Here is a 22,095-nt window from a genome sequence, read left to right as displayed (position 1 = left end):
GCCAGTTTTAAGAGAGTGTTTTCAAGGTTAAATTCTCAGTGCAAGTGATACTAAGAATACAACTGTGAATTACTTGAGGCTTCTATCCGATGATGGCTGACAACGAGAATGTGTTACCCCCATGAATTAAATAATGGGTTCCGTCTGAAATTCCAAGTAGATTTTAGAGTTTGGCAGAAAGGTTCACAATTTTGACAATATACACTTGAAGAATGTCAGAGGATACATTAGCCGAAATGTGAAAATAAGACTCAAGATGAAAACAGCAGTCTGAAGAATTCAATACAATAATGGTATTAAATTGATCAAATTGAATTTTTAACTTAAAATTAAGTCCATGTTACCTATTACATCCTTTTATACCAAATATTAAAAAATTTGGTAGATAGATAAATAAAAATAAAATAAAAAAGTGAATAAAATAAATTTTAAAAATAAGCAAAATAAAAATAAAAATAAATAAAAATAAAAAAAATCTAAATCAAAAGAATTTTAATTTAAAAATGTTTACAAAAATTTTTAAATTTAAAAAAATTTTACAAAAATTTATTAAATTTAAAAAAAATTTACAAAAATTTATTAAATTTAAAAAAATTTTACAAAAATTTATTAAATTTAAAAAAATTTTACAAAAATTTATTAAATTTAAAAAAATTTTACAAAAATTTATTAAATTTAAAAAAATTTTACAAAAATTTATTAAATTTAAAAAAAATTTACAAAAATTTATTAAATTTAAAAAATTAATAAAAAAAATTTTTTAATTTATAAAATTAAAAATTTTAAAGAATAAATAAAAAATGAATAAAATAAAGTAAAAGGGGCTCAAAGGAGGGGTATGGTAAAAAGGGGAAGTTAGGAGTAAAAGAGAAAAAAAAGCAGCTAAAAGAAAAAAAAGATGAAATAGAAAGGAGGGAAAAAAAATAAAGGTGAGGTTAAATAAAAGGACTATAATAAAAATGGAGACATTTTTGACTCACCTTGTTGATCAACTTCTTTTGCAATTTTCAAGGCATCAGAGTTTGCCAAATCACTGTTTGCAGGTGATACGGCAAGGATGAGACAATTTTCCTTTGTGATGAACTCCATCAACATACTTCGAATCTGATGTTCAATGTCAGGTGGTTGATCACCAACGGCCACTTTGGTCATGCCAGGCAAATCAATCAACGTTAAGTTGAGCACTGAAAGAAAACAAGCCAATTCAATTCAACAGAGCAGATATACATTAAAGCAACGATCAATTTTGCATGAAATAGTTAGAGATTTATGCAATCAATTTTTAATTTGTTACCCAAAACCTCTTGCTTTCATGGAGGGAAGACTAAAACTTGCTATGTTTTCAAATGATCTGAAATAACAGCCAAGGGAGACTGGATTGCAAATATTTCTTATATGTTATATCTCCCCTCTTTCGAAAATAGTGTATGATTATGAGTATCTCCAATATCATATAAGCTTAATACACTGTGAAATTTACTTTATGTATGAAAACAAAAGAGGAGAGATATAACATGCAAGAAATATTTGGAATAACGTCTCCCCTTACTATTATTTCAGATTATTTGAAACCATAGCAGCAAGTTTTAGTCTCCCCTATTTCATTATAATAGGTTTTCGAGGGTGCTGAAAACGAAAACATTTAAAATTCCAGAAAACGAGTAATTTCAATGACATGAATAAATTATAGTTTTAAAAAGTAGGAGATCACTTTTCTATAGTAAGTTAACATAAAATAAACACTCACTTCATAGCCAAGGTGGCCATTAAGTAGGTGCTCATTTTACGTTAAATTAATATAGAAAAGTAGTCCCCCACTTGTTTAATGTGTGACCTTAAGGGCAAATGTCAGAGACCAGTATACAATGAAAGTTCCAATGAACCTTCATTTGTTAAATTCTGATCAATAGTCAGAGATTTCGAACTTATAAAAAGTGGTATATATATATATATATATATATATATATATATATATATATATGTGTGTGTGTGTATGTGTGTATATATCCATACTCGTAGCCAAATTTAATATTGAAATGCTTACATCTTTGGTTCTATGAGATGAAAGTAGATGAAAATTTGCAGGTTTTTGGAGGATTATAATATTATTCTAGGGTTAAAATTTTATGACAAATAGTAAAAAAAGAACCTATATTGTCAAACCAATAAAATATGACCAAATTTGCTTACATTTTTAGTCCTAGCAAGCTAGCTTTAGTTTTCCTGCTTCTGTTGTCTCCCCCATGGCCTTGCCAGACCACTAATAAATGTGTGTGTGTGTGTGTGTGTGTGTGTGTGTGTCTGTGTATATACACATATTAGTGTTGGGATGATTAATCAGAATCGGGAACTTTTGAGGATATTGGCATCTACAAAAATTGTGTTTATTTTCTGATACCAATAAGGTTTCTTATTGTTCATTGCTTAAAACAATTTTCCATTACAAGTACTAATGATAAATGTTTTTATTTATTTATTTTTTTTAATTTTATTTTCACTCCAAACAAGACAGTGCCATTGAACACTTACACTTGAACTTCTGCATGTCAGTACAGTTGGGAAAGTAAGAATATGGAAGGGAGTTCCAAAGTCTAATAGTTCTGAGGAAGAAACTATTAGAGTAGAAGGCTTTCTTACGTCTAGGGATATCTGTGTATGAGTGCGATTTTGCTGCTTTTATGGTTTGTCGGGGATATTTACGTCGAAGAGGTACAAGGCCTTGTAGTTCATCAGAGCATTCACCATTAAAATACTTAGGCAGAGGGATGCAACATTTCATCGATGGGACAGAGGAGGAAGCTTTGATGACCGTTTAGGACCTATCAGGTTGGTGACTCTTTTGAACCCTGTCCAAGAGAGAGAAACTAGTAGCAGATGCACCAACCCAAATGTGACAACAGTACACTATACATGGGTGAATGATTGTAGAGATCCAGGATATTTTCAGGCATAAGTAGCTTTCTAGCATGGTAGAGAGAGCCCACCTTCGCAGCAGCAGCCTTGGCAATGCTCTCAATGTATCTGTTTGACCTCATGTTCCCTGTGAACGTTAAGTCAAGGAGTTTATAAAAAAGTACTTTCAGGTAATGTATATTTAGTCATAGCTAATGTAATGGTGGTTTAGAAGGTTTCTTGTAATTATTGAAGGAAACAAGCTTAGTCTTGGCAGCATTGAATGTGACCATCCATTTTTGTTCCCATTTCACTACAAATTGGAGGTCTTCCTCTAGTGTTTTTGCCATTTCCTTAGATATGTGTTCATTTGTTTTCCCCTTGTGCCCGCTATAAAGCATGGTGTCATCAGCAAATATACTCATCTTAGAAACATGAAATGATAAATATTTGATTTTAAACCAACGAAAATTCAATCTGTAGATGACCCACCCTTTCAAGCGTATTCTTACATTTGCGAAAATACATGCACATATTACATGGCTTTATACGGTAAAGCACCACTTCTATAGCTAAATATTCAGAGGTTTCAAAAGAATCGGAATCAGAAATTGTATCAGAAATAGAGAAAAATATAAGAATCGTTCCATTCAATAATCTAGTATGTCTAGAAAAGTGAGAATGTGTATGTGAGGACACTTCTTAACCTATATACTCAACAAATTTTTGATCTACAGACTTAAAATTTGGTACGTAGCGTATTTAGGCATGTGGAAAACTTTAATTGGTTTTCCTCCTGAAAAAAATTGCTGTGGGATCAAAATTGAAAAATTGGTACGTGGAGAGGGGGATGGAATTTTTATCTATTTGTCAACTGTTTTTCGAATGCACATGTGTAAATGGTTCACATGACAGATTCATGTTAAAAATAAGTAGGTTTAAAAAACACTTTTCAACGATCATGTCAAGTTGGCCTAATGGTTATTGTACTTGACTAGTTGTCTTTGGGTTTTGGTTTCAATCTCAGCTCGAGCATAATTTTTTTTTTTTTTTTTTTTTTTTACAAGAAGTGAACTGTTTAGAAAAACATAATACTCGCATGCACATGTCTCAGTTTCTGTACAAAATCAAATATAATAAATATGCGAATTTTACAACTGGGCACCATCAGGTGGTCTGCTAGTATATATATAAATAATAATAATGCTGTTTTATTCTACAAAAACATCACTGCCTCCTCTTCATTCACAACAAATTTTAGTTAACATAAAAATAATATATACTGAAAACAATTTTCTAAAATTACAAAATAGTCAAAACTACTTTTATTAAAACCCAGTAATCTACAATAAATAACGTTGCATATGAAACCAGTAATAGCATTTTAAAATGCTTAACAATTTTATCCTGTGATGTTTATTTTGGCATCGCAGAATTTAAATTGTCAATAGCTTTCCTGGAACCATGCATCACCATTCTCTTGGTCTCTGACTTCATGTGTGTATTTCTTTTTTTTTTTTTTATCCTTTTTCTCCAACTTTTATTTTTTTATTTGTTTGCTCTTGTCAGCTAAAGATTATTCAATGAAAAAGTCAAAAATTTTCATGATACATATGCAGCATACATTAATTTTTTTGGATTTTAACACATAAGATTGTTAGAAAAATAAAAAAAATGAATTAAAGGATATAATTAAGCAGAGAATTCTGTTATTTTTAACAATGTTTGCTTAAATAAAATTATATAGGCACTAACTGTATATACCCGGTGTTACCAGGTTGAAACATTGCCAAGCAGAAGGTTTCATCAAATACTACTCAAGCTACACATAATATCCAAACTCCAGGAATCATAAAAAATCCATCTTCATCAATGAAAATCAAATGGGAAATAACTCTCATAGCTTAAAATAAATAAAAACTTCTTTTTTTCAAATTAAACTTTTGTCAGATAATTAAAAATAAATTATATATAAATTAAGTTAAAAAGTACTTAAATAAATCAACTTTAAATTATACTTCTAAATAGAATCATTAAAACGGTTAAATTACTTATAGCAATAACAGTTAATTATTAATTTTTTTTTTTTACATAGGCATCACCACATTATCAAGGCCAAGAAGCCACTCAAGGATAAGGGTTAAAGAGTGTACAGTAGAAATTGGACAATATAGTAATCATTAGTAATGAAAATTTGGTAAATTTGATAACTTATATGGAACGGCTCATCAAGAACTTATTTACGCTAGACTTGAAGACAACCATATTAGATTTTATTTAATGTAATATGCAAATGAAGTAACTTATTAATAGTAGATTGCCTTTAAATAAATAGTACATGTAGAAATCATGCTTGAATAAGTCAGTGAAACGCTGTATCTATTGTAGATATTACTAAAGTTGCAAACAAACAGGAATACAACTATTATTATGGATTAAAACAACCTATGCAACTTAAGCAGCATTTTGATCTTATTTATATATAAGCAGTAGCGTGTGCGTGTGTGTGTGTACAACTTTCCTACAGCCTAAACCACTGGGCCAATTATAACCAATCCTGGCATGATGATGGTCCCCACCTAGGGATGGCGCACACCATTTTTCAAGATTACGGTCAATGGTCAAGGTCATAGTTTATGTATATATACTATCCTACAGCTCACAACACCAAACCAATCATGACCAAACATGACATGATGGTCTGACCTAGGGATGGTGCACACAATTTTTGAAATGTTAAGGTCAAGACTTTGCTGTATACTCGGGTACCTGCTCAGCAATTTTCTATTTTATTCTGCCTGATCTCCTTCTGATAATTTAATATTTACTGAACTTTACAGCATCGTAAATGCTGGTTAATCCACAGAAATTTCTCTGTTTCGTTCAAATTAACAACCATTTTTTTTTTCTCTGAAGACGTTCACTGATCCGAACAAAACCATTAAATTCTCTCGTTTTGCTTTCTAACTGTGTTTAATTATTTTCATTTTGTCTTTTTCAAATATACGTGTAAAATATAATACACAGCCATTCTTAGCAACATTACACATACCCAAATTCTCTACCCACTTGCTTCTAATTTGTAGAAATTAGAATATTAAATGTCTTAATTGTTCAAAGACAAGTTGTTACATATAATGGTCATCGATTTCATGAGGATTTCTTTGATAATATTGTATTGATATTGCTAAAGTGGAAATGAAAAGACAGGTTTATAGAATTAGAAGAGGGAAGATACAAAGGTCAAAATGATAAATTTTTATTGTTAATAAATATCTGCTATTTCTTGTAACCAAACTGAATTTTTCCTTGAATATCATTACATTTACATCGGCAAAATCCTGTTCTGCAAGCATCTCCATATACTAATACACATGAAAAAATTAAAACTGCTTAAAATATCTCAGAATGCTTTTACCCCCTTTTAATTTCCTTAATATATCCAACATTACTACCCCTTAAGCCTAACAGCTGTATTTTAAGATGACCAGTTGATTAGTTTAAGAGTGAATCTTGTACATAGAAATATATAGACATTTACACATACCCAACTTTATATATATATATATATATATATATATATATATATATATATATATATATATATATATAGACTAGCAGGACCTATTAACCGGCATAGCCCAGTGGAAGCCTCCCCCTCCCCACTCGCAAAAAAAATATGGGTGATAACATGTAGGTACTGTTTGAATTTTTAAAAAACCAACTATGGAAATGTGTAAATCAGTATGAATTAATAAAAGTACGAAAAATGGTCCATTAAAATAATGACAGAAAGTAAAAACAGAAGTTTTCCAGGTTAGGGATTCTCACTTCATATCGACTGTTTAGAGCGATCGAAATCAGCGGTAGCAGTCCTAGCTGTTTCCGGTCATTGTTCAAGTATTCCTCTTCTTTTCAACTTTTCCACCAAGAGTATTAAAGTAAATTATATTTTTATGTCGTCTTTTTCGAACATGTAAAAGAAAAGAATTATGAATTTTTACTTCACTTCTTTAAGTATTGTCATGTTAAGAATGGGATTTGGAATAGACAACCCGAACTCCTTATCTTAAGAACAGCATTAGGAATAGACACTCAATAACATCCTCATATAAAGAACGGTTTTCGGAGTAGACAACCTCCTTTTTAGGGTGGGTGAGTAATTCCCCCCAAATTTAACCGTGATAATCCTCGTCAGCAGACCCACACGCAAATGTTTATTAAAAAAACAATTCTGGGTTGGCAGTGTTGGCAGGAGAGAAGCAGATTTGTTTATTGCACATGTGTACAAACCTGGCAGCCAGTGAATTACATTGCATAATACATGTCTTTATATCCATATAGATACTTGTCTCCACAAAATTTGAATGAGATTTTCTTAATCAGCATAATCAAAAACTTATAAAAATCATTCTAAAGAAAATTCTGGAGGTGGACCTAATGTACAAATTACACCTCCCCAAAGAAAATTTAATGCACGAGCAATCTCTCAAATCAGACCAAAAAAGAAATTTAAAAATACTCCACTGAATTCAATTCTCTATGTAATGAAATTACAGCAAAGGTAACCGGTGTAAAACATTGGTAATTGTGACTAAAACCAGGCCCTAACTTGCAAAAATGCACGCAGGTCTGTTAATTGAGGTATGGAAGCAAAAAAATGGAAAATATCTGAACAGGTAATCTTGCAGAATTTGACCAGAATTCTCATGATATCCCATCAATCATGGATAAGGCATGACCAACAATCATCAGATTAAACCGAGCGCAGTAACAGATGCAGACTAATTTCAAAACAAAGTAAAAATAACAAAAACCTATCATACAGTTACTGAATATAAATGTTTATTCTTTTTACAACATATATTTTTTTTTTTTTGCAAATTATTTACCAACAATTTTCTTTTTAAAGGAAAGATGAATGTTTTATTTTAACCATAAATTGTCAGATGTAAGTACAGTTTTCATTTTTTTTTCAAGATTTTTTTCATTAATTTGTTTTCTTTTGTTCAACGGAAGTTTTTTTTTTTTTGTTTTTGTTTTAGAAACAATAAAAAATTTGTTTACGAAAATCATAAATTGTTAGGTAAGCAAGCAAGAGAGAGAAAGGAAATATTTGTCTTTGAAACGAGGGAGAGATAGATAGACAGAGATAGAAAGAAAGAGAGAGTTGAGAAGAATATATATAGCGAGAGAATCCAGTAAATCGTGCAGGTTTAAATATAGTATATATATATAAATGTATTATCTTTTAAAAAAAAAACATAACTATGTTTGTACAAAATATAATTAATTACTGAAACAAAGATATAAATCAAGAAAGTGAGCAATTTACTCATAGAGCAAAAGTAGGTATCATGCCATGTTTGCATGGTACATTAGCGTTCGTTTAACATGCTAATACCGTTATTCTGGAATATAGGAATGGCCAAGAGATTATCCAATCAGAAGGAGCGGAATTATTCTGGAGACACTTTATTATTTTTTGTAATGCAAAAGGGAAAGATTATGTTATGGCAATGAGTTTATTATCCAGTTACGAAGGGTGAAACTCCATATCTGTCCCAATTGCAGAATACTTCCTGGTGATGACTGGGAATGGTAGGAGTACTTATTATTTAGAGGGATAAATAGGAACTACTTCCTCTAAATGTGGTTGCGATTGTGATGATGTTGCTCCTAGGATGAAATGTAGGATTTTATTATAACAACTAAATACGTCTAAAATGGCGTTCTAAAGTTACATAAGATAGTGGCTAATAGTTTAGACAGAGTCAATTTGTATGTGGCATCTGTTGTTGGAAACCTACGATACTTTAATTCAGAGGAAATTTCTGCAATCAGAATATTAGGTTGGTGCCGAACACATGATACTCTGTCCAGTCATATTTAGGATGAGTATTTCCCTGTTGCTCTCGGCTATGATTTTTTTTTTTTTTTTTTTTAATAATCTTTTTCTTTCCTTCTTCCTCGCTGTGATGTCAACTCACACATGGCTTGGTCCTGTGCACATGTTGGATGCGGCTGCTGCTGCCATACATGTGTCTGCACTATTACTTAATGAGGATAGTTCTTCACACTAATCAAAGTTAAAATATTGGTACTGTGGCAAACGTAATTGAAAGAGACCATGAATAATTTCAAGATGAAAAAAACAAAAAAGTAACACTTACCATGTGGGGAATAAACTCTGAGGTTGATCGGAACATTACTAATGCCTTTATTACTGCCAGTCGCTCGGTCAGTTTCATCTTCGATCTCCTTACGGACCAGATCAAAGTCCGAGAATTTCTTGCCTTTACAGTGAACAAACTCTGCATATTCTGAAATGAACAAAAAAAAATTATTTTAATTCCTTCTTAATATTATATATAGATGATATAAAAAACAGTACTTCTGCAGAATATGAACTGCGTTATCATAGACAAATTCCAAGCAGGTTATGTAAACTGTCAAAATGTGCTGAAAAATTTAGGTAATGAAATCACAGCAGCTGACAACTAGCAAACAGTATCTTTTGTTTATTAAATTGTCATGCAAAAGTACAAAATAGTTAACCTCCTACTCGTTTTAAGAATGGCTTTCTAAATTTTATTTTAGTAGAGTTGGTAAACTGCACAGGTATCTTTTTTTTTTTTTTTCGTTGAAATGATAATACAATGACTTTTTAATTATGTCTTTTCCTTAATTTTGTTAACTGTTTGCTGACATTTTGAACATTAGTCATCGTTTTTGATTGGAAAAAAGTTTTCGTTCAGCAGCTTAATTTGCCAATATTTTCTGTGTAAAAAAAAAACCCCGAAGTTTTCATTTGGCACTTTCTAAATTAACGTAAACTGCCCAGAACATGAGAATAACGTGGTCTGTATTCTACACAAATACCTAAAAACAATCTTTTATATAGTTCAAAAAGATTTTTATGAGAATCAATTTCCAATGCTAAATGAAACTCAATATTGAAATAGTTATTTTGAAAATTGTAATGAAGCTATAAATAAAATAACAGATCCAAATTATGTGATTTAATGTCAACTTTGGAACAAGAAATTTAGATTTGAAGGAACAAAAGTTCTTTGCTCTGTTTGTAGCAAGGTGTGTTCTTGCTGTGAATGTTTTAGAATCTACAAAGCACAATGGTACCAAACTTGGTAACTAAAATTAGGCACAAAATCATGACCAGTCAAAGCTCATTGGAAAAGTGTAGAAGCCAATATTCATATTCAACATGCACATTTTTTTCTATTTCGTTTTACTTTTATCTTCTATTTTTTTTTTCTTATACTTTTTTCTTTCTTTTAATTGTATAACATAATTAACTCATTGGACTCTAAGTAATTAATTAACTTTCATATCGTAATACCCACTCTTAAAAGCGTATTCCATACCGCTAATGCCCAATCTTGTTAAAACCACATTCTAACATATTTAAATTACCATAATTATTTAATAATCCCCTAGATTAACTGCCCCCCCTCTAATGTATAACACCTATACAAGACCACCAAATATTGACAGATGTCACATCCATATCTTGTTACCTAGCACATCCCTTCTTCTGCTGAGAAGCATAGGCTTAGAAATGTTTGGTATAAAAAGCTTTCATAACCCCTACACACTGTATTGTATTCCCTTGTTTCAAATTGATCAATAAATCTATCTGCATCAGTATATATTTTTATTATCAATATATTTTCCTCGTGTGTGTGTGTGTAGTACTGATTTCAAAAGTTTAAAAAAAAAAAAAAAATGACTTTAGTGCCATTAGCTAGAATTGAAACCAAAACATTTAGTGCTCCAGTTGAGTTCCATACTGTTTGAGCTATCGACAGATAAGATATAAAATTAAACTACTTCAAGCTATAAATGAATTTGCGCATGTGCAAAATAGAAATATGTCTGCAAGCCAAAATGAACATGAACATTTTGTATTTCAACTTACCAACATTTCTGAATGCGTTATTCATCCATCCAAATCAAGATTTTACTAACTATCCTTGGTTTATAATTACTATTTGCTGTTAATTTCAGTGTTATGCTAGTATAAGAGTTTATCAGTTAAATATTTTCACACAGACACACACACAAATAATTCTATCGTTTTACTTATAAAGAGAAAAGGTTGTTGACATTAAAAAAATGCCTCAAAATAAGATATCATCAGTTGAAATAAGGAATTTTACTGTACTTACCCATTTGCATACTTACAATTGAGCAGATTTGTTAGACTTACACTAATATATTTACAAAAGATACAAAGCCACAATTTTCCCTCATCAGCATCAATTAATGATGCAGGCTGTAAAACTAGGTGTGCCAAGTTCGAGCTCGGTTCGTACCACAGAAAGACTCTCACTTAGGGATGTTGGCAACCTTAACAGTCTCTCATGCAAGTACCCAATATCCTTCTAGAAAGAATTTTTAATAGAGAGATACCAGGGAAACGAATGCCAACAAAATCTTTATGAACAATGCTCACTCAAATCATCAACAGCATCATATTTGGCTTAAAGTTTATTATACATACTAGAATGTGTTGAACGGTATTATGTGTCTGTCCAGGGACATGAAAAAGCAACAAATTAAAATTTTAAAAAACTAATAAAACTCAGAGCTAAAATAAAGAAATATTTATTATAGCAAAACAAAACATACAAATAATATTTACGAGTAAATACACTTTCTTAGTATTAATACTACTTGCTTTGAAAGCTACTGCAAGTTCTTTAGTGTTGTTGGTAAAAGGGAGATAACTACTAACTTTAATTCAAATGTTTTATGTTTGGGTAAATCTAATAAGAATATTAAAATACAGTCAATGAGAAGACTATACAGAAATCTTTGTATTTACCCAAATTTCAGTTTCTTTAAATGATGCAGTGGTTGACTTTTAAAGAGTTTCTTTTGGCTGGATTTCCATCCTAGAGACATTACTAGAGTTCTTAACAACAAGTCAGCAACTTAACTAACACGGCTACATACAGCATCCTTATATAGATTGCTGCATGGAATTTTCTTGATTATTCCGAGAACATTTCTAAATAGAATATTTTTATATTCTATTTATTTTTATAAGAAAAATGGAATGTCATAACACATTTTATAAGGGCATTGCCCTATCATAACAGACAGCTTTAAGAAATTGACTTCTAAACTTATCTCTGGTCAGGTCTTTATTTAGACCTCTTTCTTTCAAGTCCATCCTTACCAGTTCCTCTCATGTTTTTTTTTAACCTTCCTCTACCAATTCTACTGTTCTTCTAATGCAAGAACTCATTCATCCACTTTTTAAACATGATCAAACCAACAAAGTCTTCTGTTCTGCAAACAGCTTCCTCTGAGGTCATTTCTATCTTAAAGAGTCGTATTACACACTCATTGTATCATTCTCATATCATTTCTTTCCACACGTCCTCAACTCGCACTGATCAGGTTTCATTTACATCATCTCACTTTACACACATGCCTGATAGGTTTTCCTTTTGACAATGACTACTAATTAGCAATGGCAGTCGGATTTTTTTAACCAATCATGGAACCTTTTTGGAGTCATTTAATGCAATCTATGGAGTACTATTGTCATATATGGGTTAAAGAATTGTTTTCTCATTTGAATCTCCCTCATGAGGTGCAAAATTGTATCTAACTTAGCATTGTTCTTTCTTCAGAACTCTCTCCTACACATGCAGCATTGCCAGTCTCAGTCATATATATATATGGAAAAATGTGTGTTAGTGTGTTCACATTTTCTGTATGAAGACTTTTTTGTGGAGGGGGGGGCACTCTTTCTTAGAACCTTTTATATACTATCTAGATTATAATCTCTGATTCACGAAACGAGGTCACGTGTATCTTTTATTTGGGCGACTTTTGCACGCTATTTTCGCGATATTTCTTGGTCTCCGCATGTTTCTTTGGCTTTTCCATATAAAAAAGCAAAACTGAAGCCATAGCAAAACCAAGCTCCCTAGTACTCACACCGGGTACGTCCAGAAAGCAATGAGGTTTGATCAATGCAGGCAAAACCAGTCATATCAGACAACTGCTATTCATTTGGACATTCCCCTTTTTATGGGAGGGGGGCTGGTTTTCCCCAACATCTTGGGGAAAATTGGCTTGCAACCAAAGTTAAGTTCCCCCTATCGCATGATGTTTGACCTCATTGAATTTATGCGCCTGTCACTTAACTTTTTAATCGTTAAATTAGAACGCTTTCCAGTTTCTGTCCCGTCATGGCCGAGTGGTAAGATGTCAGTTTTTTTTTTTTCACTTTCACCTTTGTGTCAAGGCTTCGAGTTGCAGCCTACCTCCCTACCAAAACATTTTTCTTTTTTTTTTTTTACACCGACAAACACCCAGGTAATGCAGGGCACCCCTGCTAATCTATAATATAAATCTCACCTGTCTGTTTAAATGCATGCATGTATGTATGTATGTATGTATGTGTGTTTGCCTAAAACTTTCGACAGAGGCAATGGATTTTCAAAAGATCGGTATCATTTTGAAGCTCAACCCTTCAGACGACAAATATCAAAACAGCTAAAAACATTGATTCTTTCACCCTCAACTGGGCACTTTTCTACAGGGAGGGGTCACTTTTTTTTCGCCGATATTTTTTAAAGTTATCCCCTCTTTTCGATTGATTCGCTTTAATTTAAACCTTCTCCACTTCCAGTTTGGCGATCGACGCAACAGCAAAGATATGTCCCCCCACCCCACCCACACACACACACACATTCTTTTCCTCCTTCACAGTATGTTTGGGCCTGCCAGTCTACTACCACTTTCTTTTTTGCTCAACACACACCTCCAAACATCCGGAAAATGCCGGGCACCCAGGCTTGTTTTTTATAACTACAATTATATTTGTTCTCCAGAATTGTCTGATCTATTCCATACCTTTTTTGTCACAGCTCGTATGACTGTTTAATGATCTATTAATTCGATCAGTGTAATACAGCTCCCTATTCCAGCAGATATTTTCCAAGAACTCTTCATTCTGACTGTTTTCCTCCTACTAATAGCTTTGATCTTTTCAAGATTAAGGCTAATAGGCATATCCCGTCTTTGCGATAATTGTTTGTTCTTGTTAGATCCTCACATTAAGTGGCTTCATGTCTTGTCTGGAATGATTTCCATAAAATAATATGATTATAATGAAAAAAAAAAAACATTGTTCTTCATCGACACAATAACATAACTTGCATTGAAGGTCTAAATAGATTATTCATTAAGTTATAGTCCGTTGATTCTTCCTGGATTTAACACCAATGTTAATAACACTGCTACTCTTAAAATTAATAAATATTCCTATAAAAAAATTAATTTGACAAGTTGAACAGATAGGCGAGGTAAAAAGTTCAGTGCTGTTTAATTTAAATTATCAGAATGGTAGTATCTGCTAAACTCCCAATAGCGAGTTGAAATAAGACCATCCTTAGAATAAATGAGCATGCAACTGGGATCCAGAAGGAATCTAAATTTTCCTAATTGATATTACAATCAAAAACATTAAACTAATTTCACAGGGGAATTTCCCCTCTGTTTTTATGTATATTCCATGCAAAATAAAGTACCAGAATGAACAAATTAATTGATTGGATAATTTGTTAAATTCCTATAAACAAAAAGATGGGTAACTTTGAATAAACAAATACATAAAAAAAAAATGGTATTCCTTAAATAAATAGTGATGTAAGTATGAAAAGAAAAGCTTAAGGATCAAAGTTTTTAGAAAATATTGTAAAATAAGTGAAATTTTGTTAAAAAAATTAAAAGTGCAAACTACTCATTTAGATTCTTCGGACTACTGTTCTCATCTTGAGTATCATTTGCACAACATTTCAGTCGATGTGTCCATTGTAAAAGTTACGTTCTTATAAATTGAAGGTTAAGTCCTCAGTTTGGAGCAACCCAAAAATACAACTGCAAATTACTTAGTACTCCTACCCAGTCATGGCCGACGGAATGAGAGCATGCTGCTTCCGTGGATTAAATAAAGGGTTCCGTTCAAAATTTTGTGCAGATTCTAGAGTTCGACAGGGTACGTCTGAAAGAAGGTCAGAGGTTACATTGACCAAAACATTGTGAAAATAAAACCCAAGATGAAAACGGTAGTCTGAAGAATCCAAATAACATGAATAATCAATCCTCATCTCAAAAATTCAGAAATGTAATATATGAACTATGGTTTTCATTTTTTATATCAATAATGGTGAAAAAGTAGTTTTGGATAAAATTCTATTTTATAAAATTTTAAATTACAGTATATTTAGAAATTTATAATTTCAATGTCATCATCAGGAGTTGCATCTTCTGCTTGGTGCGGATTGTGAACCCACGTGACTTATTTTTTACTATTCCTTCTTATCCAAGGCAAGTTGGTTGATGGACACCCAACTGTTGAGAGATGTCTAATCAAAAACACTTTCTCTCCACCTTCACCTTGGTTTTTCTCTGCTTCTTTTGTTTGTCTAAGATACTCTCAAAGCACAACTTTGATAGGCCAGTGGTTGATCGTTTGACATGGCCAAAAAGTTTAAAGTGAGGGCGGATATTTTGGTTGTTTCTGTTTTACGGCAAATCAACCCTTTTCAGGTTATTTAATACCGAATCTGGTGATTTTGAAGAAAATTTTTTTAATAGAATATATTTGTTTTTTGCAAGTCGGTTTCTATTCAACCCATAGTTGGGACCCTAACAGGTACTACCACTCCGGGTCAGAGTGGACCTGGGAGCAATGGCAATTAAAGGGTGGTTCCACACTCCCCAGAGCCCGCAAGCTGGGGCCTCACCATCGGATATAGTTTAAGGTCATATTCAGGACCGGCGGATATTTTGGTTTTTCCGATCAGGCGATATCCCGCAATGAAACGCATTATATGATTTTGAAACACCGCAATGCGATTGGCTAATTATTTAGTCTATGCGATACAATCAAGGTCATATAAAACTACTGGAAGGACATAAACGTTTTACCTTAACAGTTATCAGCACCCTTTTTGATTTTAGAATGGTGCTGCGTTTTTGGAAAGTCACACAACCTAGCCCGATTCTGTGTTTCAACGTTGTCTCGTGATCATTGGAGAAAGTCAGTTTATGCCTTAAATAAATGAATTGGGTGACCTGTTTTGATGAGTTTACTGTGAATAGTCATGTTTATGCTAAACTGTGATTTAGCTGTAGACATACATTTTGTTTTCTCTAGGTTTATTTCTAATCATATCTCCTTTGCATTCTTTGCTAATACATTAATAAAAACTGTATGTGTGCATTCATTAACAAGAGCGATGTCATCAGCATAGATGTTAGAGAGGATTTGTTCACCTATAGAAAAAACACTTTAATAAGTCTTCTTTAATTTAAATATACTTTATGATATGATTCAGAATCTGGGCTGAAATAAATTTGATAGGTTAGAATCTGCTTTCGGAATGAGATTTTTCTTGGAGAGTGAAGTGTTTGTTAGCAGCTAAAAAGATTTCTGACTGCTGTGAAATCTTGCCTCTAGTAAGACTCCAACTACTAGAACTCCACGCCTCTTACAAGAATGGCCTTGGTTGAAAAGTGAACCTATTATTTGCAGACTATTTACAAAATAAACCAACAAAAACTATAAATATTTAAAGAAATGTAGAATTCTAATTATATATAAAGAAAAATACTAACATGACTTCAACATTAAATTACCCACAAAAACCAAATGGAATGAAATAACGGTTAAGTCTGAAGAAAAACAAAAATTCTACATTTGAGGTCAACCTTTGATGTCAAACAAATAAGAATTTTCATTTTTAAAACTTTAATTTTCTGAAGAGCCGATATTTAGTTCAGAAAACCAGGAGGTCAGTTAATCAATTATAAAGATTTTAAAACTCTGATAGAAAATTGGTTAAAAAAAAAAAAAAAAATATCCAATATTTCATAAATCAATATATTAATTGGAGTCATTCAAAACCATTAAGAGAAATTGGCAAAAGAAAAAGGCTACCAAATGGATCACATCTAAAACATAATTGAAATATAAATGTATGTGCGTAAATATGTGTGTGTGTGTGTGTGTGTGTGTTTATATATATGTAAGGTTAGTGGGATAGAACCTCAGAAGAGTGTTCAATTATTAAGAAAAAATTTTAAATAGAGCGTCGTATTCATTTATATACTACAGAAGATCAGAACAACTGACAGTATTAATATTGATCTGATCCGATTTTAAATACATATACATACATACATACATACATACATACATACATACATACAGGGATTTTAAATTTTGCAAATTATGTTCTATAACATTCATTGCTTGTACACAAGGAATACAAGATAAAGTCAATTGCTTCCTTATTCCATGGGGTTTCAAAAATGTGGCATTTTTCATCAGGGGAAAACGGTTAATAAAAAGGAATTTTATATAGACCATTTATAATTTTGCTGGTTAACACAAAAATTAAAAGCTTCAAAGTTGAAAAGCGATATTCAAAAGATTATATAGAAATATATACAGATGCAATAAACTGGGTTCGTACTGATTTTGAAAGTCCATTTTCAAGGATTTTCAAACTTTTTCAAATCCTTCTGCAGACAAAATTCAAGTTTTCAAAACAAAATTCGGGATTTATTTTACAATCTGCAGCAATTCTAAAAACTGGTAAAAAATCAAATCAAAGTTTCTTTGCAACCTACCTGCATCACTTTTGGTGTTTTTAAGTAGTCTTAAATGCTTTTTATTTAATTTCAAATTTTAACTTTCTTTACCGCTTTAATTTCCAACCAGGATGGCTGCCGTCTTGTTCATTCTTTTTTCGGCCTGACCGGCCTAATTTTAAGTTATCACAATTTTTTAAGTTCTTTTTTTGGGGGGGGGGGGCATTGGAGAGCCCACACAAAGAAAGTATAGCAAGGGGGATATGACAGTCGCCACTACTCCTCCCACCTTAAAAACAAAAATTATAAATGAGAACAAAAATAGACTGAGATTTCAATCTTTATCATGAGTGGTTCCATGATAAAGAGACTTGTATCTACAATACTATGCAATTTTAAAACAATGTATTTCGATTTTATTATCAATATTTAAAAAATAATAGTATTTAAATTTTATTTTGAAATATTTTGGCGCAAATTTTTACTGGACACAAAGACAATTTTCAAGGCTTTTTCAAAACATTTTCCATATTTTCAAGGAAATAATAGAAATAAGGTCTTTTCAAAGCAAAATTCAAAAACTTTTCAAGTCTGTACAAATCCTGATGAAAGATATTCAAATTGAAGTTCATGAAGATGTATTTATACAGTAACAAGATTCAATCAATAACATTGGTGGAAAATCTGTAAATCCATTGCTTATTGCTGGTATGTACTCTCGTAGACTTGGAGTATGTACAAGGAAAACAAATTAAAAATTCTGTAAATTAAGTTTTGCAACAAATTTTTTTTTTTGACAAGTATACAAAAAGTTTACAACATTTATTTTTTGACAAGGAATACAGAAATTTAAAAAAAATTTCCTCATTCCAAATTTGTTGTAAATTTACAGAGTTTAATTCCAATTTTCCTTATATCATTGCTCTATCTTGAATATTGAGCTTTTCCATCTGATTGGGATAGTCATAAATGTTAATACTAATATTTATACTTCATTTAAGTTTACAGAATTGTTCAATTTGTAAACTGAAATTAATTTTTTCTTGAAACAGAAGCTCTACTAAGGTATTAAGCACTTTTTGAAAAATGTGTTTTTTGTTCATATTATCAATATACTTGAACTAATTAAAAAATTATATATATCCGGATAAGGGTACAAATCTGGAGAATCTTTGTTTATAATAGTGCTCAATAATAGAGCTATTCATAGTACAAAAATGTATTTATACAAACATAGCATGACTACACATTCACAATACGTTTCAATCGTAGCTTAAACTTGACATCCTTTGGATAAAGTTTGATAATCATATTTCATATTTTTAGAATATGAAAACAAAAAATGGACGACTACAATATGAAATGAAAGAAACAATCTGAATGCTATTTATTTCTCTCCCACCATGAGATTCGGAAAGTAGGATCGAAAAGTCAGCACTCCAGAGGAGGAGCACTCTGGCCCTGCAAAAGATGCTTGTTCAGCCCCATCAGAATTCTCAGCAGGGCATTTCTTGCGATTAACAATAAACTAACCCTTTCTTAAAGAGAGAAAGCAAAGGTTATGTTCTGAATGTGCGAACATGTTATGTTTATATCAATAAAATTTTGTAGTGTGTGTGTAAGTTTTAGTTGTCTGTGGTGTGCATAAACCCTCTCCCCCAGAAGTTACTTGATTTTGCTTAACTTCCATTTTTATTAAGGTTACCCTTGACCCCTAGGTGTAACTCACTTTCTCATTAAAATAAAAGCTTTCATGATGAAACATTAGTATAAAATATACTGATGGCAAGCAAGTTTTACAGAAACGTTTTTGTTTCACTCCTAGGAATTAAATAACTAGCCTATTTTTTAATTTTTCTGCCGTGTCTTTATATCAGCATTAAAGTGTTCAAAATACATTGAAAAATTAAAATAATAGAAAAAAGATGTCTTTTGTTTTGCCTTGTTTTAAATTATATCTAAATCGTGGAAGTTGATTATTCCTCACATTAACCATTTGAAGTATAATAAAAATCAGCTCCTCAAAAAGATCATTCAAATATGAAACCTGAAATTGAGCAAAATCCAGACGGCACATTTTGTATTCATAAACAGCTCAACAGCTGACAAGGATAATTATCTTTAATATCGTAGATTTTAAATTAATAATTTAATTTGGTTATTTTGTTTTATGGCATTTCAATCCTTTTCAGTTTACTTAATGCTGAAGCCAGTAATTTTGGAAAAAGTTTATATGCTTCAAATTATTTATATCTTTAAATATTTATTCATGGTGTTTGGTTTACTTTGTAAAGGAAAATTGCTTTTTTTTTTTTTTTTTTTTTTTACTTTCAAAAATATGAAAGAGTTTTGCAAAAAAAAAAAAAAAAAATGAAAAATCAATATCACTGTCTGGTGCATTTTTTTTTTACAACTTTTTATATACCGTGTAGATTGTAATATCTACGATTTTCAAACGCATGTCACGCCTAGATTTATTTTGATCAACTTTTACAAAATTCTTGCCATTTTATCTCTTGTGTTTGTTCAGCTTTTTACTATAAATAAAGTGAAACTAATTGAAATGAGGTCGATTCCTTGGTTTTCCCACCGGGGAGGTCCAGAAAGAAATGAGCTTTGATCAACGTGGGGAAACCCCCTTATATCAGACAATTGCTATTTATTTGGACATTCCCCTTTTTATGGGGAGCTGGTTTTCCCGCCAACATCTTGGGGAAACAAAACCAAAACAACTGCCTCACAGCCAAACTTAACTGCAGGATTTCAATCCCACTACGGCGTGATGTTTGACATCATTAAATTGACGCACCTGTCACTTAAGTTTTTAATCGTTAAATTAAAACACTTTTCACTTACTCTCCCGTCCTGGCCGAGCAGTAAGATGTCAGGTTTTTTTCACACTTTCTTTTCCACCTTCGCCTCAAGACTTCGGGTTCGAGCCTGCCTGCCTACCTATCTACTAAAACTTTTTTTTTTTTTTTACCACATGGGCAACGCCAGGCACCCCCGCTAGTCTATTATATAATGGGCAAAATGGGCATGAGGGTTTGTGTATGTCCACAAAGGCTTTTGCATTGGACTTCTCGCATCAGTTAGATTCCATGAGATTCCGCGAGAACTTTTCGCACACTTCCCAGATTCACAAATGGACATCATCTCTATTTTTTTTTTTATCAAGTTAAACAAAATTCCCACCATGCTATCGTCTTGATTGTTTGTCTTTTTCATATAAATAAAGTGAAACTATTCGAACGCAAATGCCTGGTCTTCGGGCCGGGTAGTATCTGTTCTGTAATTGGTCCTTGGTCAATGTAAGGGAAACACTTCATACTGAAACAATATTTATTTGGATACTGCCAGAGTGCCCCATTGTAGGGGGAATTGGTTTTCACACCACATTAAAAACGGCCTTGTGTCTAATTTGCTTTCGTAGGAGGTTTAAAAGCAACGCCATTTCTGCAAGTCATCTTTTGTTTTTTATTGATTTCATTAAATTTGAACGCTTTAGACTTCTGGTCATGTCATGGAGCAGCAGTAAGATGTTAAGACTTTTTCTGCCTTCGCGTCACGGGTTTGAGCCTGCCTGCCTACTACGATTTTTTTTTCTGCTCAACACACACCTACAAACACCCAGGCAATGCCGGGCACCCAGGCTAGTTAAATTATAAATTTAAATGTTAATTAAAATACAAACAATGAGATCTTACAATCTTATATCATTTCTAATAGTGAAACGAATGATATGTTTTTAATATTGTGAGTTCATGGGCATACAGGCCACACTGAGTGAGACGCTTTGAGAATTCAGTTTTTAAAGTGTAGTATAAAACTTTAAACAGATTTATGACGTCATAAATTTCAAACAATTTTTTTCTAATTTCTTTCAAAATTTTTTTTTTATTCAGATGTTTATACACCGACCCCCACCATTCATTACATAATGACATTTATCATTAATTTGAATATATTTTTTTACTTTGAATAATATTTATAAACTGGTGGATTTTTCATTCAATCTGAAGAGAAAAGATACCTTTAATTAAATAAAAGAAAGAAAACCGAGATTAATGAATATGAAAATACCTCAGTCTACATTGATTTGAATTATTTTCAAAGAATAATGAAATCTCATTATTACCTTTTTATTATTTTTTATTCTTTTCTAATTATCTTCCTTCTTTATCATTAGGAAATTGTTTCTATGCTTCTTAAACCAACTTCATTAATTTGATGGTTAAGAAATTGGAAATTTTAATCCCTAAGCAAATTATGATATAACCTTCAAGTGAGAATGGAAAACAGAGTTATCTCCCCTTAAGAGTTTAAATATCAGCAGGCATTGTATAACAATCATTTTTTGAGATGCATGATACGTGTGAGGCAAACAGAAAGAAAACGAATCAAGGTCATTTCTAGCTGAACGTTGCAATCATTTTCGTTATGGAGGAGTTCTGCCTCACAAATAAGAAACTTTTCTTTTTTGTGATAAAGATATTTTCTATTAGTGCTGGATGTTATTAAAACTTGATATTATGCATTTAAGACTAATTAAAAAGAAAA

General features: G+C 31.7%; 1 protein-coding gene across 1 annotated transcript in view; it reads right to left on the bottom strand.

Moving 5' to 3' along the window:
* Positions 1–22,095, bottom strand: part of LOC145247921 (dynamin-1-like) — a 372,083-nt gene that overhangs the window by 109,494 nt on the left and 240,494 nt on the right. Inside the window, 2 exon segments of the mRNA XM_080109558.1 lie at positions 981–1,184; positions 9,066–9,215. Coding sequence (XP_079965684.1) covers positions 981–1,184; positions 9,066–9,215 — 354 coding nt within the window.

This window comes from Euprymna scolopes, chromosome 26 (genome assembly GCF_053919585.1).
Source record: "Euprymna scolopes isolate OS-2025 chromosome 26, ASM5391958v1, whole genome shotgun sequence".
Classification (NCBI taxonomy): domain Eukaryota; kingdom Metazoa; phylum Mollusca; class Cephalopoda; order Sepiida; family Sepiolidae; genus Euprymna; species Euprymna scolopes.
The sequence above is the reverse complement of the archived record's forward strand: the minus strand, read 5'-3'. Positions and strand labels throughout refer to the sequence as shown.